The following is a 23,702-nucleotide window of genomic DNA, read 5'->3' on the forward strand; positions in this document are numbered from 1 at the left end:
GACCTCTGTAACAGGAAAAGTTTGATCAGTGCACTGACACAATCTTTCCAGGATTCTCTTAGCACTGCCATCCTCAGCTTTTAAGAATCTATGTGTACAAACCATGTTTCTCTAGAAGAAACTGTCCAGAGTTTCAACCCAAATCTTGAGCTTCATGCTGACTGTACCAATCTTTCTGGCCACACTCTGGCTGTTAATGATAAAACAGTTGGATACTGAACAAAATGCTGTGGAGGTGGAGTTGAGGTCAAGTACTCTTAAGGTATATAGCTGCTACATGGTAGGAAGATGGTGTTGGAGGAGGTAGCTATAATATCCCTGAGGATTTCTGTGGTAGAAGATGATGTTGGTTGGAATAAGAAATAGGAAGAGGTACCAGTTTGAGAAAATACTACTGAATCTGATTTTGGAGGGGTCAGGGAAGATAACAAGCAAGAGCAGCATTTCTGAATGATAGAGCAACCTCAGGAAGGCCTCTAAAGAGGGAAACAGCTGGGCTTGTTTTAGGAACTAAGAGGAAGTCATTGGGGCTGGCTTTTTTTTTTTTTTTTTAATTTAACTGACAGAGAGACAGAGAGAGAGCACAAGCAGGGGGAGCAGCAGAGGGAGAGGGAGAGGCAGACTCCCCACTGAGGTCCCAGGACCCCGGGATCATGACCTGAGCTGAAGGCAGACGCTTAACCGACTGAGCCACACAGGCGCCCCTGGGGCTGGCTTCTAATGAGGGGAAGACTAGATAAGATGAGGTTGGCAGGAGGCTGATGTTTTTTGGGTTGTGGTAAGGAGTTTAGATTCTAAATGCAATGGGAAATCATTAAAAGGTTTTAACTAGTCAAGTGACATGATTCAATATACATTTTATCCTTTTTTTTTTTTTAAGATTTATTTATTTAAGAGAGAGAGCCTGTGTGTGTGCATGCATGCAAGCAGGGGGGTGGGGCAGATGGGGAGGGAGAGAGAGAGAGAGAACATCAGGCAGACTCACCGCTGAGCATGGAGCCCGATGTGGGGCTCAATTTCACGATCCTAAGATCATGACCTGAGCTGAAATCAAGAGTTGGACACTTAACCCACTGAGCCACCCAAGCGCCCAATATACATTTTAAAAAAATAATCCTTGTTTGTTCACGGAGACTGGAATAGATGGGATTGGAGTGGGTGCAAGAAGAATAGTTACAGGCTGTTGAGTAATCCTGGCTTGAACTAGACAGGTATGGGGAGGAAGAAATGAAGAACAGTAAGAGACTACAGAAATATTTTATAGCTAGAGTTAATTAGTTCTTGTGATAGAGTGGATTTAAGAGTTGAATGAAACGAAAGAGTTAGACTTAGTTTTCTGGCTTGAACTGCTGTTTGGACATAATAAGGGGGAAAACTGGAGAAGGAATAAGTCTGAGAGGAAGAACACTTTGCAAAGCCAAGTTTGAGATGCCCATTATGTTTTCAAGAGAATAAATATCTCAGGTAGTTGTCTAAATGAGTCTGGAGCTCATGTGGAAGAGAGCCAGCGCTGGAGATATGAAGTTAACGTTCTCACTCACCAGAGAGATGGTATTAATGCATCAAAACGTGATAAGATGTAGGCCTCAGGATTTAAGATGGCCAGAAGAATGAGAGTATCCTCCCTTGATAATCTCTGGATTTCAGCCTCTTATTTCACCTGTAGTTTTGAAATTCACTCTATTTTATATATTGACTTGATTTTGTTAATTAGTTGATTTTGATAATTCCTTAGTGATTTTTCTGGTTTTTTTTTCCCCTTCCAGTTTTGGCTGACCTTGGGCATCAAGATTGAAATAATAATAAAATTTATGGGGGCGCTTGGGTGGCTCAGTCATTGAGTGTCTGCCTTCGGCTCAGGTCACGATCCCAGGGTCCTGGGATGGAGCCCCGCATCGGACTCCCTGCTCAGTGGGAAGCCTGCTTCTCCCTCTCCCACTCCCCCTGCTTGTGTTCCCTTTCTTGCTGTCTCTCTCTGTCAAAAAATAAATAAAATCTTAAAAAAAAAATAAAATTTATACCTTTTGTACTGTACTTTGAAAAATCTGCAAGGTTTTGAGAACAGTTACTGAAATTGCCTTTCCTTCTTTCTCTTCTTCAGGCTGACTTCCCTAAACTTTTCTGCTTACATGTACATTCTCCTGAAACCTATAGATTTGTTTTTTTTTTAAAGAACTAATTATTTCAAATATGTAGTATATGTGTATGATATGAAAATCAAAAGATACAGAAGAGTCTTCCTATCCTTAACCATCCAATCAATTACCTTTTCTGAAAGTAAGCCATGTTCCTAGGTCTTGTGAGTCATTCCATATCATTTCACATAAGATTAGTTGCATGGTATACATTCTACTCTTATAGTATCATGATTTATTTACCAGTTTCCCATTATGGACTTACGTTTTTGCTGACTTTTCCATACTGGAAAAAGTTCTTCAAAAGATATCACTATAAATAATATCATTTTCCAGGAGTATGAATATATCAGGGTAAATTCTGAGGAGTGGAATTGCTGGGTCAAAGAGTTTATGCATTATAAATTTTGATAGATACTGCCAAATTGTTCTTCCTCCAGAGGTTATACCATTGCACTTTCTCACTAGCAGTGAGACAACACTGTGTCATATGTTGACACATGTCAACATAATGAGTTACCAACTCCTTGACTTTGCTGCTAATCTTGAGAGGTGAAAAATGTGTCTTATTGAGCCCTGTAGAATTTGAATGATTACAGAGTGGCTTTGATTTTATTTTACTGAATTAGTGAAATGACTATTTTATGATTGTCAGTATATATATGTATTTTTTTTAAATCACTGCAAGTGTTTCTAAGTGACTGGAGAACATTATTTGATTCTATATTTAAACCATACATTATAATATAGATATTTAAGTTTCAGGATTTTAAATCACTAAGTATCCTTAATTTGCAGGTTTTATCTGAGAGAACTAATATTGAACTTTGGGTTTGTGCCAACATTATTCGTCTCTTTAATGATGATAACACAATTCCCTTCATTATACGGTATCGAAAAGAGCTTATTAATAACCTCGATGCTGATTCCTTGAGAGAAGTTCGACAAACCTTGGAGGAGCTCCGGTAAGAAACCTGGGAAGGGATGAGCCTACTGGGGGGCGAAAGAGGCCATGAGAGCCAGTGAGGAGAAACAGTGAGGAAGTGAATGACAGCTTATTTCAACAGTTCCATTGTTTTGTTTTCTTGAATTATTGTAATTGAATGTAGTCGCCTTCTGACAGAGGAAGTCAGCTCCATTTTACTTCTTTAGGTGTGTATAGAGTCCCTCTGCTGGAGTGTTTATGAATAGCTCAGGCATGCATGGGTAGAAAGGAGGTTTGCCTTAAAAGTGTGTGCCTAAGAGTTTGACTGTCATATTCTCTCATAGAAATAGTTGTGCATAATGGCAAAGGAAGGAAACTGAGAAAAACACATTTTAGTCTGAATCTTAAATAGCTTATGTAAAACTGTCCTCTTAATACTATGAAGTCCCTAAATGGAGAGTTTTTTTGGCAGTATAGAGTTTGTGGGAAATATGTATATTTCCTTTTTCTGATCTTTTAAAGGGCATGGTAATTTGGTATTGGTGGGTTTTAAGTTTTGTATAGTTATAGAATGAAAAGCATCCTTTAAAAATTATTTCTCTGGACTTACTGTAGTAACTCAGAAATAAGCATGCAAAGACTGTAAGATTAACTATATTTTTCAGTAGAGTTTATTAAACACTCTTCACCATTCATGTATTTATTGCATATCTCCTACATGCCAAGCACTGTGTTGTTAATGTGTGTGTTCTTCAACTCTATGACAAGGATCTGATTAAAATTGGATAGAATCTTAACCTTCAAGCCATTCTAAAAGTGCTAAAAGTTATTTTTTACAAGCAACCTAATAATCTTCCTATGATTTGGGAGGAACCTGCATCTCACTAGGATTTCTATACCTTTTGTTGAAGTTCTTTTAGTGCCAGGAGGATTAAGATGCTAATAGGTGGAGAGTTATATTTCATTGAGAGAAAAATCAATTAGCCAGCCCAGAAGTATAAATGATTAGCTAATCAGGTGGTTTCAGATTTAAGTCTTCCAGGCCCAGGGTAGTATAATCAAGCATTAAGGGATACAAACTCGAGATCCTAACTCATAAGAGGGTTAGCATCTATTCCAGCTGATTACTGACATGCAGGCTTGTCCACCCAGTTTGCCAGCTTGTCCTATTTTTTTTTTTTTTTTCCCCAAAGAATCTGGTAATCTGAGTTTTTATATAAAAACTTCCTGGGCCAGACAAAACCATCTACAGGTCACATGTAGAAGGCCAGTAGTTTACAAATTCTGAAGTAAGCTTTCTATTTGGTTGAATTCAAGGTAATGGAGAAAATCTGAGGATTTGGGGATCTGAAATTGAGGAGAGTGTCACAAACAAGCAGGAATAGTTTACATTAAAAATTAAAGATATTCTAATAATATTTGGTTGTGTGGGGGACAAATAGAAACTTTATGTCAAGATTCCTATTATTTTCTTTTTCTATTAAAAACACTTCAAAAGAGTTCATTTCCTGGGTATCTATTAATAGTGAAATACATTGAATATTAATGGAGGAATATTTCTCTGAGTAAGTGGGGGCATTGACTGGGACTCTGAGCAGTTTCAAGGACATTATTGAAATAGTTGGTGAAACTTAGGTGAGATCTGTGGATTAGAATATAGTAATATATCTATATTCATTACCTGATTTTGATGGCTATATTGTTATGTAGGAGGAGATTCTTATTTATAGAAAATATGCACTAAAATATTTGGGTAATGGTAACTTAGTCTTAAATGGTCCAGAAGGGGGGAAAATGTTTTTATCTCAACTACAACATTCCTGTAAGTTTGAGATAGCTTCAAAAAGGAAGTTTTGACACGTAAATCTTGTATATTACAAAAGTTTTTATTTTCAGGGCTGTTGCAAAGAAGGTTCATAGTACAATCCAAAAAATTAAGAAGGAGGGAAAGATGTCTGAGTGCTTGTTAAAAACCTTGCTGAACTGTAAAACTTTTGAAGAACTAGAACATGTGGTAAGGAACTCTTTTAATCTTTTAATATCATACTTACCTAATTATATTATGATTTGGATCTTTTTATATAAAGTTAAAAAAGATCTGGAAATAAAAAGCTAAAGTCATCCGCCATCATTATTTAATTCAACAAAGTGCTTATTCAGTAAATATCTATCAAATGCTTTTTTGTGTGGTTTGCTAAGATAGGTAATACAGAGTCCTTGTCTCCAAGGCATTCCCAGTTGAGTGGGGAGACAAAGGAGTGTAGGTTATGGAATTGAGAAACCTAAGGGAGAGTGCTCAGCTGGAGACCTAGCTGTGAGGGTCTTCAGCATGTAGTTGGTATTTAAAACCATGAGAATGGATGATTTCACTCAGGGAGAGTTTATGGGTAAACAAGTCAGGATAGACCATTGAGGAACACTAACTTTTGAAGCATGGGTGGAGGAAGGGAAAACCGAAGGAGGAGACATGGAAAGAATGGTCAGGGAAGTAGGAGGAGAATCAGGAGATGATGACACCATGGAAGACTGTAGGGAAGAGAGTCTTAGAAGGAGGTAATGATCAATAGTTAAGTAAGTAAACGTAGCAGGGAGGTTTGGCAAGATAAGGACTGAAAAATGTATATTTGGTAATTAGGGGATCATTGTGCCTCTTTGGGATACCACTTTCAGCAAGGTGTGGGAGGAGAAGCCCACTGGCTCAGGTTGAAGAGTGAATGTGTGTTAAGAAGTAGAAGCATTGTGTGTCAGCAGCTATTAGAGGAGCTCCCTTGGGTTGAGGAGAGGACCTGACAGTCTTTGCAGTCCAGGCACTGAGTTTTTAAGATGAGTGAATACAAACAAATGCCTAATGTGAAGTGAATAGAAAAGTCTAAAGAATCACATAAGGAATAACCATCTTTGTACAGCTAGTAGTCTCTGGTTAGTATTAATTCATCTCTGAAGGGAGAGGAAAGGGTTGAGAAAAGGATGTCTTTAGCATTCCCACTATGTCTTCTGATTTTGTGTTTTAATTTTGACTTGCTTTTTAAAACAACGATATGGTATATTTTCTGACTTTTTTTTTCTAGTCAGCTCCATATAAAACTGGAAGCAAAGGCACCAAAGCCCAGAGAGCAAAGCAGTTGGGATTAGAAGGAGCAGCCAAGATACTGCTTGAGAATCCAGGACAGCTCAATCTGCTATCTTACATTAGACCCAATATAAAAGGTACCAGCTTTACTTTAAGAGATCATCCCTATTTCTTTCTCTTCCTTTTTTAATTTGAAAACTATTTAAAAATTTTTTTCATTAAGTAATGACTATACAAGAGTATTGTAGCATATAAGAATAAATAATTCTAATAAACAAATCCCCATATACCTCCTCTTAGGCATCAGCTTCCTCTTTTGAAGTGCCTGTTCTAGTCTTTTGCCCATTTTTATTGTGTTGTTTCTCTTTTTTTTAATTAGTTTATAAGTACTTTTTAAGATATTCTTTCCCAGTTATATGTATTACAAATCTTTTCTCCCAGTTTGTAATTTCTTTTCACTTTCTTTATGCTGTCTATTAAATAAACAGAAAATAGAAGGTCTTAATTTTATTATAGTTAATTTATTAATCTTTTCAGTTTTGCTAATCTTTTCTCTAAGATACTTGCTTTTTTTTTTTCTTTTTAGAGAAATTTCTTCATGTCCCAAGGTTATAAAGAATGTCCTATATTTTCTTTTAAATATATTTTCTTGGATTCTATTTCTAAAAATTTATTTAATTATAAAAATCATATTTACTTTTTAATACTAATCTCAACAATTCTGACATATATTAGTTATAAAGTGAAGTCCTGCTTCCACACTTCTACTCTCCAGGAATAGAGGGTCTTTTTCTGAAATGTATCTTCTAACCTTTTGTGTATGTGTGCACAAGAAGGAGAGTGAGATGGGAGGAGGGTAGGGGAGAGAGAATTTCTAAGAGAAACCCATGGAAAGTGACAACTGATACATGTCAAGATACATTGGTTTTATTGGCAAAATCAGCCCTAGAGTGAGAGCTCTTTGAGCAAGAGTGACTTTTTACAGGAGTGCTCTGACAGGATAGGATGGGGAGATTGGTGCTCTCCTAAGTCCTATTCTCATTCTAGTTTCTTTGGTCTTCTGTTTATTCTTTTGGCTAGGAGACCTAAGTGTCTATAGGGGGCAGTCTCTGATAAGAATATCCACATTCTGTACTACACTATGGGGAATCCTAGCATATTATAACCTGCATTCATTTTAAACTATTCAGCAATGTGAGTTTGCAAATAAAAAATTAAGGATGAGTGTCTGTATCTATTCACATACAAATATACACATCTTAATATCTGATTTGAAAATGGCAATAATTAAAAGAAAAAGCAAGTAAGTATTAAATTTAGAGATGGATCGAAATGAGTAAAGCTCATTTATTTTTTAATGTGTATTTTTAGTTAGATTTTCAAATGATGCAATTTTAATGTTTTAATAGAAGCTGAGACTGTATAGCCAAGCATTAAGGTCAGCCACAGAAGGAACTTTCTTCCCCAGTGATGATATGTTTTCTTAGAATCAAATATTGGAGTTTTCAAAATGTCAGGTGCATAAAGGTTTGTCTGTTCTTACTCTTTAATGATCGATTTCTGTTCCTTTTCACCTCCTTTATTACCAAGTTTTCCTTAGTTTGCACATATACTGAGTTCCTACTGGGTGGGTTTGATAACTCTGTCTCTTTGCATGGCCATATATGGTGATGCTCATGAACTACATGGTGATGGACACTTAGTGATACTTCTGTTAATGGGGCTCAGTCAGGGCTCAGTGCAGTTACAGTAGTACTAGCACATATATTGAACTTCCTGTTTGCTTTATTCCCTCTTTCTTTTACTCTGATTATAAATGTCAAAGAATTACAATTAATTCCAAACAAGCTAGATACTGGTTTTTAAAGTTTGCTTGGATTGTGTTTTTCTTTTCTCTGTCCCCTCATTTCTTGGGCTATACACATACTCATGATCATCCTCAATTCTCTTATTTTTCTAAAGATGTATTTTCATCATTCCCATCATTTCTCAGAGAAATATTTAAGAAACCAGCTATTTCAGTGTGAAGTGGAAGACACTTCTTACTTGCCACAGACCAATAAGAATTTGGTCTGAATCAAAAAGATATACATGCCACAGATGAACTACATCCTAGAATTTTCAGAATATCCCCATGTTGTTTACAAGGAGGAGTAGCTGATTGCTCTGTTGTGTGGAAGAAGAGGTAGCCGTATTGCAGATAAAGTGAAAAGAAGTGTTGGCCCTTCAATTTTTGTTACAGTTGTGGAGCTTTGAAGAATCTGGCTGGAAAGTTTTCACTACAACAGAGGAGATAACGATTTTCTGCTTCTGTGGTCCTTATATCCTCCTGATTTCATTGAGGTGCTAAACTTTTTGAACTCTTGTTATTTTTGGCTGTCTTAAGCCCCAGTGATCAGTTCTCTCTGATGGAAGCAGATGCTTATTCAAACACACAAGACTCTTTTCCCAATCCTTTCTCTTTCTAGTTGGACTGAGAAGGAGGTAATGTAATGTGATTGAGCTACCCAAGTGACTCTGATAATTTCTACCTCCCATTAGGAACCACTGCTGTAAAGGTAGCTCAAGGCACCTCCCCAGCAGTGCTTTTTTGCCCTTTTTTTTTTTTTTAAACTTTAATGGGTATCAGAATCATCTGGAATGCTCTGCAAAACAAAAATCCCCAAGTCTAGGAATCCATATTTTTAGTAAGTACCTAGTGTGATTTTATTTTTGGGTCCTTAGACTGTACAAAACATTGCTCTAGAGCTCTAGTGTAATTTTAATTATATAAGGTTTGTCAATTATAAAAAGTTTACAAACTGTATTCGTCAAAAATGATGGGGGCTTTTTAAAGGTCTCTTATTATTATAATAGAAAAATATATAACTTCCTTTTTCTGTTCTCTCTCATTGATGATTCTCATTGGAGATAGGTTCCATCTTTACTTCTGACTTACTACCCTGGTGTTTTTATTAAATTTTGTGTAATGATGCTGTAAGGTGCTTTGGGACTCCAGGAATTAGTGCATAGTGACTGGTTTTCTTTTCTTTCTTTCCTTTTTTCTTTTTTGGTAAGATTTTATGTATTTATTTGAGAGAGAGCAAGAGTGAGAGAGAGAGCATGAGTCGGGTGAGGAGCAGAGGGAGAAGCAGGCTTAATCCTGGGGCGGGGCTCGATTCCAGGACTCCGGGATCATGACCTGAGCCGAAGGCAGCCGCTCAACCAACTGAGGCTCAGTGACTGGTTTTCTGAGATGAAGACTGATGTAGGGAGATAGCTCACCCAAGAGCAGATATTTACTGACTGCTTACTGTATGTCACAGCTGTTCTAGGTCCTTTATATATACAACCTTCCACCTCTCAAAGGTAATTCACTCCTGAAAATCCCCTCGTAGGGAAACTCTCTTAAAATGTAAACAGAATTTATACTAATTTTAATGGTTAAATTTCTTTAAAATAATTTTAGTTATTTTAATAGTTAAGAGTAGTTATAAGAAAACCCAACAAGGCATTTCTCTTTATTAATGACTCCCTAAGTCTGTCCTCTTATTTTCTTTGTCTTCTGTACCTATTACTCATTAAAACTATGCTCTCAGAAAAACATACTTATGATACTTAACTGCTTGTGTAATTCAAACTTTAATGCAAGAAAAAAAAGCTTTAATAGAACAACTAAGAAGAAATGGAAAAAAAAGCAATGCGAATGATCTCTCTTAATGTATATATAAGTTGATATCACAGGGCCCTGATGTTCAAGAGTCACTGCTATAAATTAGCAAACCAGAAGCACTTGGAAAGAACATAATGCACAACTGGTAGACAATTCAACTATGAAGATGAATGACCACATAATGGCTCTTGTTTTGTGCTCATGAGATTTGAGAAATTCAAATGGATCATTAAAAATGTGAATAAATGCCTCATAAGTCAAAATAAGAATATTAATAAAATTACTTGTAAGGGATAATTTTTGTAACTGGTATGAAATGGTATACCTTAGGTTATAACTCTGTTAATATATATTTCCCATAGTACATTTATTCTTTATAAACACTTCATGAAGTAGGTGCTATTATTCCATTTTTATAGGAAACTGAGGCACAGAGGTGTCAAGTAACTTGCCCAAGGTTACACATTTGGTAAGTGGTAGAACTAGGATTAGGCCAGGCAGCTGGCTCCAGAGCTGCATTTTTTACCACTAGGTTATATGATATGTAAAGGTCCTGTATTATTGCTTTGGAGACTTGTTATTTTTTTTGCAGAGGTAAGCTAGTCACTGCTATGATACTTCTCTGTCTTAAGGTTTTCAATTTAAGGGTTCATTTTGACTGGAGTAAATTTATTATGATTTAATTGTAGACTTAAAGAACCAATCTGTAGTTTTTGCTTTGTTTTCCCCCTTAAACTTCTCCTAAAGGACTTTCAGCACTCCAGGATATTGAAACAGGAGTGCAGCATATTTTAGCAGACATGATTGCTAAAGACAAAGACACGCTTGACTTCATTCGGAAATTGTGAGTAACTCTTTTTTAGCGTTTTCTGCTTTGTGGACTCATGCTGTTAAGGGTTGTATGGTTAGTGCTAACACTAGTGTTCATTAAAAACTTTATTTTTAGACTTTTTTTTTGGTAGCAGAACTCTTTGTTCAAGCAATAGAACCCTAACATATAAAACAGATAAAAGTGATGTTGCTTTAATTGAATTCTAGGCAGGAAGCCTGGAACTCTGCCTGCTCATCTTCCTTACACTGACATACCTCAGTGGAGGGCTCTGAGGAACAGTTTAAAAACCATTGTATTAGAGACTTAAATGTGAGACAGGAGTCCATCAAAATCCTAGAGGAGAACACAGGCAGCAGCCTCTTCGACCTCAGCCACAGCAACTTCTTCCTAGGAACATCGCCAAAGGCAAGGGAAGCAAGGGCAAAAATGAACTATTGGGACTTCATCAAGATAAAAAGCTTTTGCACAGCAAAGGAAACAGTCAACAAAACCAGAAGACAACCGACAGAATGGGAGAAGATACTTGCAAATGACATAACAGATAAAGGGCTAGTATCCAAAATCTATAAAGAACTTATCAAGCTCAACACCCAAAGAACAAATAATCCAATCAAGAAATGGGCAGAAGACGTGAACAGACATTTTTCCAAAGAAGACATCCAAATGGCCAACAGACACATGACAAAGTGTTCCACATTGCTTGGCATCAGGGAAATCCAAATCAAAACCTCAATGAGATACCACCTCACACCAGTCAGAATGGCTAAAATTAACAAGTCAGGAAACGACAGATGTTGGCGGGGATGTGGAGAAAGGGGGACCCTCCCACACTGTTGGTGGGAATGCAAGCAGGTGCAGCCACTCTGGAAAACAGCATGGAAGTTCCTCAAAAAGTTGAAAATAGAGCTACCATACAACCCAGCAATTGCACTACTGAGTATTTACCCCAAAGATACAAATGTAGTGATCCGAAGGGGTACGTGCACCCCAATGTTTATAGCAGCAGTGTCCACAATAGCCAAACTATGGAAAGAGCAAAGATGTCCATCAACAGATGAATGGATAAAGTAGATGTGGTATATAGATACAATGGACTATTATGCAGCCATCAAAAAAAAAATGAAATCTTGCCATTTGCAACGATGTGGATGGAACTAGAGGGTATTACGTTAAGCAAAATAAGTCAATCAGAGAAAGACATGTATCATATGATCTCACTGATATGAGGAATTCTTAATCTCAGGAAACAAACTGAGGGTTGCTGGAGTGGTGGGGGGTGGGAGGGACGGGGTGGCTGGGTGATAGACATTGCCATGGTGAGTGCTGTGAATTGTGTAAGACTGTTGAATCACAGACCTGTACCTCTGAAACAAATAATACATTATATGTTAAAAAAGAAGAAGAAGAAGATAGTAGGAAGGGAAAAATGAAGGGGGGGAAATCGAAGGTGGAGACGAACCATGAGAGACTATGGACTCTGAGAAACAAACTGAGGCTTCTAGAGAGGAGGGAAGTTGGGGGATGGGTTAGCCTGGTGATGGGTATTAAAGAGGGCATGTATTGAATGAGCACTGGGTGTTATACACAAACAATGAATCATGGAACACTACATCAAAAACTAAAAAAAAAAACAAAAAAAACCCATTACATTATACAATGTATGCTAGAGATATTCATTTAGACTGGGTGGCATGCTTTTTAGACGTATGTACTATATATGTATTATAATATCTCATTTCTGGTATTTATAAGTGATTGAGTTAATTTGAGAATGTTTAATATCAGGTATAGATAAAAGTGCTGACCTCAAAATGAATTTCAGCTGATGGAGAGAGCTGCTTATCCATGGTATCATGGTCCATTTATAAGAGATTAAAACCTCATGACCTAGTAGGCCCTACTTGGGCTTTTGGATTTTATGCCTCATTAAAAAAAGATACTATCCTAAAACCCTATTTTAATATATTTTTCAGCTGTGTATCAGCAGAGAAGACTGTCTGCTCTTACTCTTTCTCCACATCTCTGTATGAGGTGTGCAGAGGAGAGGAAAGGTGGAGATGAACCAGTTGACTGCAGTGGCTTGTCAGGGTTTTTGTTAATACAGGGAGAGAAGTTTCCTATCTCCTCAGTAATAGTAAAAATTCCTAGTAGGAATGAGTCAAAGGAGGAGAATCGACCAGGTTTAAATGTGTTTTTATAAGTATCATACTACCGAAATTTGTTTCAGTTTTATAAACTGTCACTGGAAAGCTGTCCTGCCATATCCTCTCATTTCCCTTCTTTTTAGCTTTTACTTGGCTTTTGACTGCCTGACTCAGTGGTTAGAAAAGGATGATATCTAGACCAGAATTATTGATCTGGTATCTGTAGTTTTGGTCTCTTACATAACTGCAGATGAACTGATTTAGGCATTTTATAGGAGGATTGGGTTGACATATACACAGATCTGGAGGACTTATACTAGCAGAGTCCTCTTTTGATGGGTCAGTACCTTTTTATACTTGGGCATCACTTAAAAAAAGAATCTCATTTGGTAATAGCTTAAGTTTTTTGCTAACGTTGTTTCCATATAATGTGTTTCTTTACTGAACAGGTGCCAAAATAGGTATATTTGTATCCAGTCATCTCTAGCAAAGGTGTCCTCAAAAAAAGTAAATGAGAAAGATGTTGATAAGTTTCTGCTCTACCAGAATTTTTCATGCAACATAAGAAACATTCAACATCATCAGGTAAATAAAGAAACTGCTTATCCATGCTGATAGTAATAATGATGATACTTTGGATTTGCCTACAACTTTACTTATTAAGGAATTAAAGAATTTTAAGGCAACCATTTTCTTTTTTCCATATAAATTCTTATAATATTGTCATATCTTTCGCATTTCACAAATGTGGAACTCAAGACCCAGAAAAGTTAGTAAAACTGAGATTTATTAGCAGAACTGACAGTATACCACTTCAGATATCTTGAGGTTTTGGCTGGTGATCTTTCATATTAGATTTTGCTTTTCGCTGTGCTTGGTTTAGAGCTCAATACTTTTCCGTGTGACATACAAATTAGAGATAATCTGATTTAAAGTGTGAGATCTCACTTAGTTGTGTAAATTATAGTTCTTATATTTCTGTCTTTTAATATCATTTTTCATTTTACTAATTTTTTTCCTAATTGTTATATCTACAATGTGGAAAGTGGCTTTTATGTCATATGGGGAAAAAAGATGATTCACAAACTGAAAATAAAATAATACTGGCTTTACATTTACCTATGTAGCTACTTTTACCAGTGTTCTTTATTTCTTTGTATGCTTTTGAGTTACTGTCTAGTGTCCTTTCATTTCTGCCTGAAGGACTTCCTGTAACATTTTATGTAGGGCTGGTCTACTAGAGAGAAACTCCCTCAGTTTTTGTTTATTTGTAAGGTCTTAATTTGTTTTTTTTAATTTATTTTTAATTGCGGTAAAATATATGTAACGTATGTATTTAACTTATAATTTTACCATCCTAACCATTTTTAAGTGCACAGTTCAGTAATGTTAAGTATATTTAAATTGTTGTGCAACCAATCTCCAGAACTTTTTCTGGGTATAGAATTCTACGCTGACAGTTTTTTCTTTCAGCTCTGAATTTGTCATTCCACTGTCTTCTGGCCTCCATGGTTTTGATGAAGAATCAGCTGTTAGTCTTACCGAGTCCTTAACACATGATGAATTACTTCTCTTCTTCCAGGATTCTCTGGCTTTAGGTTTTAACAGTTTGATTATAATGTGTCTCACTGTGGATCTCCTTGAGTTTATCTTTCTTGGGGTTCATTCTGATTCTTGGATGTGTTGATTATTTTTCATTAAAACTGAGAAATTTGGGTCATTATTTCTTCAAATATTCTTTCTGCCTCTTTCTCCTCTCCTGGGTCTCCTGTTACATGTATGTTGGTATACTTGATAATGTCTCACAGGTTTCTTAGGCTCTGTTTATTTCTTTTTTTTTTTTTCCCTTTTTCTTCTCAGACTGTATAATCTCAATTGACCAGTCTTCAAGTTTGCTGATTCTTTCTTCTGCTTGCTCAAATTAACTCTTGAACCCTTTCAGTAAATTTTTCATTTCAGTCATTGTAGTTCTCAGCTCAAAATTTCCGTTTGGTTTCTTTTTGTAATTTTCAACTCTTTATCGATATTCTGTTTTTGTTGAGACCACGTTCTCCTGATTTTTTTTAGGTCTCTGTCCATGATTTCCTTTAACTCTGAGCATATTTAAGACAGTTGATTTAAAGTGGTCTGGGAAGACCAATGTCTGAGTTTCTTCAGAGATAGTTTCTGTTGGTTTCTTTTTTCCTGTAAATGGGTGATACTTTCTTATTTCTTTGCATGCCTTGTAATTTTATCTTAAAAACTTGACATTTTGAATATTATAAATTGGCAACACTGAAAATCAGATCCTCCTCCTTAGTATTTGTTGTTGCTGCTGTTGGGGATTTTATTGTTTGTTTAGTGCCTTCTAAACTAATTTTTAAATGTCTGTATTCTTTGTCATGTGTGACCACTGAAATCTCTTCCATTAGCTTAGTGGACCGCTAGTTATTTGACAGATTTTCTTAATGCCTAGATAGCCAAAACAAAAAGCATATTCTCCTAGTTCTTGCAGATTGACTGTTAGGGGTACTCCTTCAACATTAGCATAGCAAGGCTATTTACAGTTCTGTCCTTAGCCTTCACTTCCTGTTTGCATGGAGCCCAAAGGTTAGTCAAAGGTGAAAGCTTAAGGTCTTTTCAGAGCATGTGTCTAGTCCCAAGCATGCATACAGACTCCAAGATTCTCTAATCTATGCAGGAACTTTAAAAAACCCCCTTCTCCTCAAGTATCTAGTATTCAAGCGTCTTTTTCATCCAGGTTTTTGTGGTCTGTTTGTTGGTTACCCTGACTGTAATCCCTCATCACCTACTTTTATCCCTTACCCCTCAACACTGCGACTAATTTATTTGCCTTTAAATACTTTTGACAAATGCCACCCAGAGAATGGCTTCTGTCCTGGGGAAACTCTGAGACAGGCAAAACAAAGGCAAGCCCTTGAGTTCATCCTTCACAGAGCCATCAGACAGATCAAAACACACAATTACAAATTTTTGAGAATGAGGTCCATGTTGCTCCCTCTGGCACTAGCAACCTGTGCTAGGAATGTAGGCTGTTATCTTCATGGCCACTGCTCATCTGAAGAGCAGAGGATGGCAAATGAGTAAGTTTAAAAGTGCTCTTTTACCAAAACTCTGTGTCTCCTTTTTTCTTTAAATGTTCCTCTGGTTGTTGTAAGCTTTTTATTAGGGTCCAGAGTTCTAAAAAAGTTGATTCTGACAGCTTCGGCCAGTTTGCTACTGTTGTAGAGGGATGGACTTTCGGAGTTCCCTTCTCTATTGTGTTGGTGATGTCACACCTAACAGCAACTTTAAAGTGTGCTAATAGTCCTTGCTCTATTCCAAAACCAGAATGTGGCTTTAGCATTATAAACTGTCCTTCTTTATCTTGTTTAATGGTTTTTAGCTTAAAATCTACTTTGGTGTCAGGATTGTACCTGTATTTTCTTAATGGAAATTGATTTCTCCCTTGTTTTAATCTTAGCCCTACAGTTATATGAAATGCTTGCCCTTAGTCGTTTTGCCAGAACTTTCCAATCTTTTGTTGTAATGAAGCTTATTGTCTAGTCCAGTAGGGAGTTGGCCAAGCTTTGCTGTAGAGGACCAGAGAATAAATGTCTTGATTTTCTGAGCCAGGTAGCTTTTGCTGCAGTTACACAACTGCCATTGCAGCTGACAGTAGTCACAGATAATATAGAAACAAGGGAGCATGGTTGTGTTTTAATAAAATCCTATTTATGCAAACAGATGTTTGACTGGATTTGTCCCATGGACCATAGTTTACTGACCAGGGTACCGACCCCTGCTCTTCTATATTTCTTAAGGAGAGTGTATGTGTACAGTATTCTCTGAGTTCTAATACATTCACAGTTGTTTCCAATGGGCTTGATATGTGGACAGCTTAGATCAGTATATTATTTTTTTGTTTTTACTTTCTTTCCTTAACTTTCTTAAATATGTTGCTCTGTTGTTGCCTTGCTTTGTATGTTGCTTCAGAGAAATCAGATGGCAATTTAGTTCTGTTCCCTAGAAATGCCAAAGATGTGGGTCCGTATTGTTTTTGTCTCTTTTATTAAGGTTTTATAGGAAGATGAGGGGGAGATTTGGAATCAAGAGATTGCCAGTGTTCTCCAAGCTTGGAAGTCCTCAGTATAACATTTTTAAAATTAATTTTTCCTTCCATCTGCATTTTACTGTTAAAAGATAATAAAGGGCGCCTGGGTGGCTCAGTTGGTTAAGCGGCTGCCTTCGGCTCAGGTCATGATCCTGGAGTCCCGGGATCGAGTCCCACATCGGGCTCCCTGCTCAGCAGGGGTCTGCTTCTCCCTCTGCCCTCTTCCCTCTCGTGCTCTCTGTCTCTCATTCTCTCTCTCAAATAAATAAATAAAATCTTTGAAAAAAAAAAAAGATAATAAAAAGAATTAGAGTGCATTACCTTTCATGTGATATTTTCCACCATTACAACTCTTAATTTTTTAACTTATGGTGATATACAGACATGCAAAGGTGTTTGTTTGCTTTAAGGTAACATGGAGAGTCATCAGTTACTCCACAAATTTTTCTTGGACACTTATTATATATTGGTTCCTACTTGGGGTGTGAAGGTGACATGGCCTTTGCTCTTGTTAGTTATAAGAGTCATTTATCTGTTCTAGATCTAATTCTTTTATGTGACAAATGATTTGCAAAACTTTTCTCCCATGCTATATGTTTTCTTTTTACTTTCTTAATGGTATCCTTTGATGTATAATTTTATTGAAGTCTAATCTATTTATTTTTTCTTTTGTTGATTGTGCATGTAGTGTTATGTGTAAGGTCTTACCTAACTCATGGTCATGAAGATTTTCTCTTATATTTTCTTCTAAGAGTTTTATATCTTTACTTCTTATGTTAAGGTCTTTGACCAATTTTGAATCATTTTTGTGTATGAAAATGTAAAGGAGTCCAGCTTCATTCATTTGAACATAGCTATCCAGTCAACCCAGCATTGCTTGTTGAAAAGACTATTTTTCCCAATGAATTGTCTTGGCATCCTTGTTGAAAATCAGTTGATTGTAGGTGTATGGACTTATTTCTGAACACACAGTTGTGATTACTGTAGCTTTGTAATAAGTTTTGAAATCAGAAGGTAGGACTCCTTCAACTTTTTTCTTCTTTTTCAAGATTGACTCTGGGTCCCTTGAATTTCTGTATGACTCTTAGAATTTGTCAATTTCTGCAAAGAAACTAGCTGGGATTTGATAGCAGTGCATTGAATCTGTAAATCAATTGGGGTTAGTATTGCCATTTTAGCAACATTAAATTTTCTGGAACATGAGATATTTTTCCATTTTTTCAATTTCTTTTAGCAATGTTTTGTAGTTTTCAGAGTATGCATTTTGCACTTCCTTTGTTACATTTATTCCTGAGTATTTTATTCCTTTTGGTGCTATGGTAAATGAGTTTTTTTTTTTTTAATTTATTTTCAGAATGCTTATTGCTAATGTGTAAAAATTGATTATCCTGCAATCCTGCCGAACTCTTTATTAGTTCTAATAGTTTTATAGTGAATTCCTTAGGGTTCTCCATATATAAGGTCATGTTATATGCAAATAGAGATAGTTTTCTTTCTTTTCAATCTAGATGTCTTCTATTTCTTTTTCTTGTCTAATTGCCCTGGCTAGAACCTCCAGTACGATGTTGAATAGAAGTGGCAAGAGGAGACCCTTGTAATTTTAGAGGGAAAGTATCCAGTCTTTGACCATTAAATATGATACTATCTGTGGGGTTTTTGTATGTGATCTTTATCACATTAAAGAAGTTGGTTTCTGTTCCTAGTTTGTTGAGTGTTTTTATTGTGAACAAACCTGGAATTTTGTCAAATATTCTTTCTGCATCTATTGTGTAAGAAGAAGATTGTGTAATTTTTGTTTTTTATTTTATTGGTATGATGTATCATGTTAATTGATTTTTGGGTGTTAAACCAACCTTGCATTCCTGGGATAAATCCCTCTTGATCCTAGTGTGTAATCCTTTTTATATATTTATGGATTTGGTTTACTTTTTCTATTGAGGATTTTTATATCTGTATACATAAGAGAGAATGGTCTTTATTTTATTTTTGTTTTTTGCAATGTTCTTGTCTGGTTTGGGTATCAGGGTAAATAGAGTTGGGAAGTTTTTTCTTCTTTCGTATATTTTGGAAGAGTTTGTGAAGAATTGGTGTTAATTCTTTAAATGGTTGGAAGAATTCTGTGGTGAAGCCATCTGGGCCTGGACATTTTCTTGTGGGAAAATTTTAAATTACTAATTTAGTCTTCTTTACTTATTGTAGATCTTTTCAGATTTTCTGTTTCTATTTTCTGCTTTGGCAGTCTGTCTTTTTAAGAATTTTTCCATTTTATTTAAGTGGTATAATTTGACGTATGTTGTTCATAGTATTCTTATGATCCCTTTTATTTCTATAACTTCCATAGTAATGGCCCCTCTTATTTTTGATTTTGGTAATTGGAATGCTTCCTCCTTTTTTTCTTGGTTTAGGGAAAGGCGTTTCAATTTTGTGATATTTTCAAAGAAGATTTTTGGTTTTGTTAACACTATTTTCTGTTGTTTTCTATTCTCAATTTTTCCTCTGTTCTTTATTATTTCCTTTATTCTACTTGCTTGGGTTTGTTTGCTTTTCTTTAAAGGAGTGTTTTTTTTTTTTTTTTTTTTTAAAGGTTTTTTTATTTATTTGACAGAGAGACATAGCGAGAGAGGGAACACAAGCAGGGGGAGTGGGAGAGTGAGAAGCAGGCTTCCCGCTGAGCAGGGAGCCCGATGCGGGGACTCCATCCCAGGACCCTGGGATCATGACCTGAGCCGAAGGCAGACCCTTAACGACTGAGCCACCCAGGTGCCCCTAAAGGAGTGTTTTTAATGTATTTTAAGACATTTGCTTAAGAGATAGACAGCTTGATCTGAGTTTAAATTTTTCCTTCACTTGTTATCTTTGTTATTAGGGATAAATTAATCTTAAAAAATTATTATATAAAGTGAAGATAATACATATCCCCCTGTTAGCTTGGAAAATTAAATAAGTATTTAAAGGGCTGAGATAGACCTGACAATTAGTAAATGCCCAATAAATGATAACAGTTAGTAGTATTATTCCACTTGGGAATTTGCATGCATCTTTATCTTAGCAATATGTTTTCACAAATATAAAGAGAAAATTTCCTAACTCCAGATGATCAAAAATTTCAGTTAGTCAAATCTGAAATAATCTCACCAAAATCTCTTCCTGTGAATGTCATAGGCTTTGTACCTATATTTTATTTAAAAAAAACTTTTTTGAAAGAAGTATAAAGAAATGATTATTTTTAAATACATTTTTGGTAAATAAGTTAATAAAAAATTGATCTAGCTCTTGGCTGGATAACCACGCTATTTATTTTACCAGTGTTGACTGGTTAAATTAACCATTTACCTATTTAGTGTATCATCAGTCTTTGCTATATATGTTTGCATTCAGATTCTGGCAATTAACCGTGGAGAAAATTTGAAGATATTGACTGTCAAAGTCAACATTTCTGATGGAGTAAAGAATGAATTCTGCAGGTGGTGCGTCCAAAACAGGTCTGTTTATAGATTTTACAGAATTTTCTGTCTTCCATTTCTAAAATACTATACTGAGACCCTATACTTACTGATATGGGAAAATGTCCGTTCTATTAAACAAACAAACATTGACAATGGATATGTGTCCTTTTTATGTCAAAAAGAAGTAGAAATGTTGTGTATGTTTACATAGGAAACAGGATATATTAAATATTAAAATAAATTATTGATAGTGATTATCTCTGGGGAGAAAGACTTTTACTTTAATACTTTTTTGTACCATTCGAATCTTTTTTTTAAATTTTTTTTTTTTTTAAGATTTTATTTATTTATTTGAGAGAGAGAGAATGAGAGAGAGCACATGAGAGGGGGGAGGGTCAGAGGGAGAAGCAGACTCCCCGCCAAGCAGGGAGCCCGATGCGGGACTTGATCCCAGGACTCCAGGATCATGACCTGAGCCAAAGGCAGTCGCTTAACCAACTGAGCCACCCAGGCGCCCCCATTCGAATCTTATACAGTGTTTTCTCTTATGAGAAGCTAAATTAACAAAAATATAGTGTATATGGCATATCTGTATCACTAAGGATACAGATCATTAAGGATAATTGAAACAAGAATATAATTTATCGGATATTACAATATAAGTCTCTAAACATAGTATATGCAATTTACTTAAAATGTTTTGCACACTAAGAATGATTGAAACAAACATTAAGTTTATTGGATATTTCAGAGAATTGTCTAAACTTATGTAACTTTTCATTATCCTTTTTCATTTGTTAAGGGAACCTTTTAAAATAGCACCACGTATTTGTATAGAACTTCTAACTTTTAGTTTTAGCTTTTCAGAGTGTATTTGATCCTTACAACAGTCTGTTCGGTTGGTAGAGCAGATTTGTAGCTGCCATTTGACCAATGAGAAAACTGATGCAAAGGTAAAAAAGCTTGCCTAGCAGTTAGGACATGTAGATTTGGGTCATGCTCCTCATAAGCTACTTCTGTGTAACCTTAAGTTTGGGAGATTGCTGGGAAAGCTATTTGAAGAGTTGGATGAATTTTTCTTTGAGAGGAACAAGTGCTATATACTTTGAAAGTTAACTCTCTCATCCAATATCGTTCTTTGATCAATTGATTGGAAACTGGTTTGCCAAAACCCAATTCCATGAAGGATCAGCTTGCTTAATGACCAAATAATGCTAACCAAGGACCCATCAAGTGAAACAACTGTCTCAATGTTAATTAGTAGGTAAATTGTGTAAGCCAATTATGTTATATCCATTCAGTGGAATTCTGTGCAGCCATCTTTAGAAAAGGTGAGATAGAGCTAAAATTGAGATATAAACATGTCTTATTAGGTTAAAAAGACAGCTTACAATTAGTATTTATAGTATGGTCTCGTTAGTGTCAAAAAATAGGTCGTTGTATGTGTAAGAAAATTTTTGAAAAACACAGATGATCTATTCCATAGCTGTAGTGTGAGATTTTAATTTTTTTTTTTTTTAAGATTTTATTTATTTGCGAGAGAGAGAATGAGAGACAGAGAACATGAGAGGGAGGAGGGTTAGAGGGAGAAGCAGACCCCCTGCTGAGCAGGGAGCCCGATGTGGGACTCGATCCTGGGACTCCAGGATCATGACCTGAGCCGAAGGCAGTCGCTTAACCAACTGAGCCACCCAGGCGCCCAAGATTTTAATTTTCTGTTGTATACTGTCCTGTAGAGTTTTTTTTTAAATGATGCTTATTTCTTTTGTAAACAAATACATTTCATTAAAAATAAAAAGGAAATAAATAAAAGAAATTATAGATTTAAACAATTGTGTTAAGAAATTAGATAATTTTAATTTAAAATATGATGAAATTCTAAGAGTTTCATAAAAAGAACAAAATCCTAGAAACATATATCTGAGTTTGAATTCCAATTATATTACTTCTTACCCTTGTGACTATGAGCACATTACTTAATTTCTTTTAGTTTCATTATTGTCAAAATGATGAGTAATACCTTTTTCACAGATTTAAGAGAATTAAATTATATTCCATGTAATTGTGTAGCCTTCAGTGGTATCTATTATTACAAAGTAGTGGGATTGTTGTGCAAAACTCTTTTTTATTTTTTTATTTTTTATTTTTATTTTTTTAAAGATTTTATTTATTTGACAGAGAGATAGAGAGAGAGAACAAGTAGGCAGAGAAGCAGGCAGAGGGAGATCGATGCGGGGCTCGATCCCAGGACCCTGGGATCATGACCTGAGCCGAAGGCAACTGCTTAACCAACTGAGCCACCCAGGTGCCCCGCAAAACTCTTTTTTAGAAATGGCTTTTGTAAATATATCACAGTAAACTGGAAACAACTTCTATCTTATTTTCCTGTGAATGTTCATTATGCTCAGTATCAGAGTCTGTCCTCAATAGCTAACAAGTATTAGTTACATTTTAAACTGTATCTTCATACTAAGTAAATGTTAAGGAATGGTTTCCTTACAGAGATAGTATAGATGGTATAATAATATAAGTTTCAGTTACTTTCTAGAAGTTTCTCTTCATATAGATAATTGAAGAAACTCTTCTATGGGAACTAAAGAACTGAAACAAGAGCCAGCTAAAATACTTCTCTGGAAACCAAAGAACCATTCTCAAGGAATTGTTTTCATTTTTTAAACACATGTGAATGACTAGAGATACTCAAATCTTTTCTTCTTCCTCTTTTTTTGTTTTACTCTCTTTGTCCCTACTTCTTCCACCTTCCACCTCTCTCGTGTATTCATCTATTCAGGTTATATGCTAGATGCTGGGGATTCACCTGTAAACCAGACAAATATGCTCTTTGTCCTTGGTGACAATGTAGTTTAATGGAGAAGACCCTGAGCAAATGGTTAAGAGTATGCTGAGGTTATAAAGGAGAAGTGCAGTGTTTCATGAGCTTGTAACAGGGAACCCTAATGTAGTCTGGGTTGTGTGTATATGTAGGTCAGAGACAAAAGGAGAGGAACAGGAAGCAACAAGAAATGAGGATTGATTTGTAGGCATGGGCCACATCATACCTAATTTTCTAGACAGGGTAAGGATTTTATTCTTAAGGATAATGAAAAGCCAATAAAGAGTTTAAACAGATGATTCTCATGATCGGTTTGCATTTTAAGATCACTCTGGCTTCAATATAGGGAATTATTTAGAAGGAACCCAGAGTAGATATCGGGGCAAGAGATAAGGTTTGTGGAAAACTATTGAGGCTTACAGAGGGATTGGGTAAGCAATGTTAAGGATTTCTATGTTTTTCCTACTAGCAATGGGGAAACCTAAGTTTGGTCTTTTTTTTTTCTTTTTTAAGATTTTATTTGACAGAGAGAGACACAGCGAGAGAGGGAACACAAGCAGGGGGAGTGGGAG

General features: G+C 35.8%; 1 protein-coding gene across 3 annotated transcripts in view; it reads left to right on the forward strand.

Moving 5' to 3' along the window:
• Positions 1-23,702, forward strand: part of SRBD1 (S1 RNA binding domain 1) — a 198,575-nt gene that overhangs the window by 23,529 nt on the left and 151,344 nt on the right. For all 3 annotated transcript variants that reach the window (XM_045885069.2, XM_045885070.3, XM_054509890.2), the window contains exons 5-10: positions 2,934-3,100; positions 4,957-5,074; positions 6,129-6,267; positions 10,530-10,626; positions 13,208-13,343; positions 20,230-20,333. In XM_045885069.2, the coding sequence (XP_045741025.1) occupies positions 2,934-3,100; positions 4,957-5,074; positions 6,129-6,267; positions 10,530-10,626; positions 13,208-13,343; positions 20,230-20,333 (761 nt within the window). The remainder of the gene's footprint in view (positions 1-2,933; positions 3,101-4,956; positions 5,075-6,128; positions 6,268-10,529; positions 10,627-13,207; positions 13,344-20,229; positions 20,334-23,702) is intronic.

Source organism: Mirounga angustirostris, unplaced genomic scaffold (genome assembly GCF_029215605.1).
Source record: "Mirounga angustirostris isolate CCGP_5_RB_7025 unplaced genomic scaffold, mMirAng1.0.hap1 SCAF_10, whole genome shotgun sequence".
Taxonomy (NCBI): Eukaryota; Metazoa; Chordata; class Mammalia; order Carnivora; family Phocidae; genus Mirounga; species Mirounga angustirostris.